The 3040-nt window shown below is 42.7% G+C and overlaps 2 protein-coding genes across 2 annotated transcripts; both read right to left on the reverse strand.

Moving 5' to 3' along the window:
- Positions 1–1487: 1487 nt before the first annotated feature.
- On the reverse strand, positions 1488–2197 carry LOC110276962 (uncharacterized). The gene is made up of 2 exons (XM_052255694.1): positions 2083–2197; positions 1488–1933 (listed from the first exon to the last, which is right to left on the reverse strand). The coding sequence occupies exons 1-2, from the start codon at positions 2195–2197 to the stop codon at positions 1488–1490; spliced, it is 561 nt and encodes a 186-aa protein (XP_052111654.1).
- A 159-nt stretch (positions 2198–2356) lies between these two features.
- Positions 2357–3010, reverse strand: LOC107470861 (uncharacterized). The gene has a single exon (XM_016090283.1). It carries the CDS (start codon positions 3008–3010, stop codon positions 2357–2359), a length of 654 nt encoding a protein of 217 aa, XP_015945769.1.
- Positions 3011–3040: the final 30 nt, after the last annotated feature.

The following is a 3040-nucleotide window of genomic DNA, read 5'->3' on the forward strand; positions in this document are numbered from 1 at the left end:
CCCCCACAGTCAAACTCTAAGTTTGGTGTTGGGAGGCCACAACCAAATTCTAAGTTTGGTGTTGAACCCCCACATTCAAACTCTAAGTTTGGTGTTGGGAGGTTCCAACATTGCTCTGAGTATCTGTGAGGCTCCATGAGGACCCACTGTCAAGCTAATGACATTAAAGAAGCGCTTGTTGGGAGGCAACCCAATGTTATATTTATCTATTTTCCTTTTGTTATTTTATGTTTTCTATAGGTTGATGATCATGGGAAGTCGCAAAATCAATTGAAAAAAAGCAAAAACAGAATGAAAAACAGAAAGAAAAATAGCACACCCTGGAGGAAAACTTGCTGGCGTTTAAACGCCAGTGAAGACAGCAAATGGGCGTTTAACGCCCAGTCTGGTACCATTCTGGGCGTTTAACGCCAGAAAGGGGCACCAGACTGGTGTTTAATGCCAGGAATGGGCAAGAAGCTGGCGTTAAACGCCAGAAATGGGCACCAGCCCGGCATTTAACGCCATGATTGGCAGAAGGAGCATTCTTGCTCGCCACTTGGTGCAGGGATGAATTATCCTTGACACCTCAGGATCTGTGGACCCTACAGGATCCCCACCTACCCCACCACTCTCTCTCTTCTTCACCCATTCACCAATCACCTCAATACCTCTTTCCCAAAAACCCCTCACCTATCAAATCCCACCATTCTCTTCACCACTCACATCCATCCTTCATAAAACCCCACCTACCTCACCATCCAACTTCAAACCACTTTCCCTCCCAAACCCTTCTTGTAACACCCTACCACGCTAAGCTTTACGCTTAAGCCGTAAAACAGAGGTGGTGTGGTATTACGACCTCTAAAATCAAATAAGTACATATAATAGCAGAAGAATTATAATATGCTAGGAGCCGCGAAGAAAAGAGGAAACAAAATCGCAAAATAAAAGCGCAACGCTCAAGGAACGGGTTAACCTGCGTGCTAAGGAAACCATAACTATTAAACATACGATAACAGAAGTAGGAATAGAGTGCCAAAGATACAAAATAACAAGCTCCTAACTCAGCCTGCGAAGTCAAGACTGGCCGGAGAATATTTACATATATATACATACATATCCAGAACCCAAAAGTACATATACACAATCCTGCCTCTTCCAGAACTCACATTTAGATAACTTAGCGTACAACTTTCTGTCTCTCAGAATTTGCAGCACAGTTCGCAAGTGATCAGTATGTTCCTCTTCAGTCTTAGAATAAACAAGAATGTCATCAATGAAGACAATAACAAACTTGTCCAGATACGGTCGGAAAATCCTGTTCATATAATCCATAAATACTGCCGGGGCATTAGTTAACCCAAAAGACATTACTGTATATTCATAATGACCATAACGCGTCCTGAAAGCAGTCTTCGGAATATCCTCATCTCTAACCCTTATCTGATGATATCCAGATCGCAGATCAATCTTAGAAAACACACCGGCTCCCTGTAACTGATCCATTAGATCATCGATTCGATTGTAAATTCAACCTCTCGATTAGGTGGGAATTCATTAATATCATCCGGAAACACATCTGGAAATTCACATACAACCGGAATCTGCTCTAAACTCTGATCATCACCTGATACTCCCGCAGTTAATAACATAATACCCTGACATTCGGTTCCAGAACAGTTTACTATCATATAATTCAAATAGTAACTATTCACCACAACTGGTGCTTCTGAACCTTCCGGCATAAACTGTACTGACTTTTCAGAACAATCAAGTAAAACATGATTCTTGGATAACCAATCCAATCCTAAAATGAGATCAAGACCAGTCATAGGCAAACAAATCAAATCATGCACAAATTCACGCTGTTGTACTCGAAAGGGAACTTGTGGACATCCTATCCTAGTCACCATAGCTTCATGAGTAGCATTATATACTTTCAAATCATAACCTAAAACCAAGCATTATATATTTTCAAATCATAACCTAAAACCACCATTCTCAATCCTAACTCATGGGTCTTTTCAAATGCAATAAATGAATGACTTGCTCCTGAATCAAATAAAGCATTTAAGATTTTACCAGCCATTTCACAATTACCTCTAATCAGTGTCTCAGATCCCTCAGCACCAATAGTAGAAGTGGTGTATACTCTCCCTGGCTGCTGCACCCTACCAGTCTCATATTTCTTCTTCTCCGGGCAATTGGTGGCCATATGCCCGGGCTGTCCACAAGAATAGCATACTCCAAGTCCGAATCTGCACGGAACTCCAGGGTGATACCTTCCGCACTTCTGACAGTTCAGATCTTGCTGTGGCTGCTTCCCAAACCTTTTTCCTTGACTAGCATTGGTATTCGGCCTTCTGTAATTACCTTAATCCTGAGTCTGCTGCGGAACAAAACCTCCACGCTTGAAATTTCTACCTCTCGGAGCAAAGTTCCTCCCAGAAGGCCTCTGAAAAGGCACCCTCAAACTTCCTTTCTCTGCTGCCGCCTTCCTCACACAATCCTCAGCCACCCTACTCTTATTCACCAATTCAAAAAACACCCTGATCTCCATTGGGGCAACGAAGCTCAGAATATCACTCCGAAGACCTCCTTCATATTTAATACACTTCCATTCAGCAAAATCTTCAGGCGCACCTTGACAGATACGAGAAAAGCGACACAACTCCTCAAACTTACTAGTATACTCAGCAACAGTCATCTGTCCCTGCTTTAACTGCATTAATTCAAGTTCCTTGGCATTTCTGGCTGAATTAGGAAAATATTTCTTATAGAACTCTGTCCGAAAAACCTCCCAAGGAATCGCAGCACCATCTGGCTGCAGGATACGTCGTGTTCCCTGCCACCAATACTGAGCTTCACCTTGCAACTGATAAGTTCCAAATTCAACCCATTGCTCTTCAGGAACCTGTTGTGCCTGTAACGCCCTTTCCATAGCCTGAATCCAATTATCTGCGTCAGTGGGATTTGAGGTTCCCCTAAAAGTCAGAGGGTGAACTTTCAGAAATGTAGCAAGTGTCATTGGACCGCCCTCATCATTATTGTTCCCATG

The sequence above is a fragment of the Arachis duranensis genome, chromosome 10 (genome assembly GCF_000817695.3).
Source record: "Arachis duranensis cultivar V14167 chromosome 10, aradu.V14167.gnm2.J7QH, whole genome shotgun sequence".
Taxonomy (NCBI): domain Eukaryota; kingdom Viridiplantae; phylum Streptophyta; class Magnoliopsida; order Fabales; family Fabaceae; genus Arachis; species Arachis duranensis.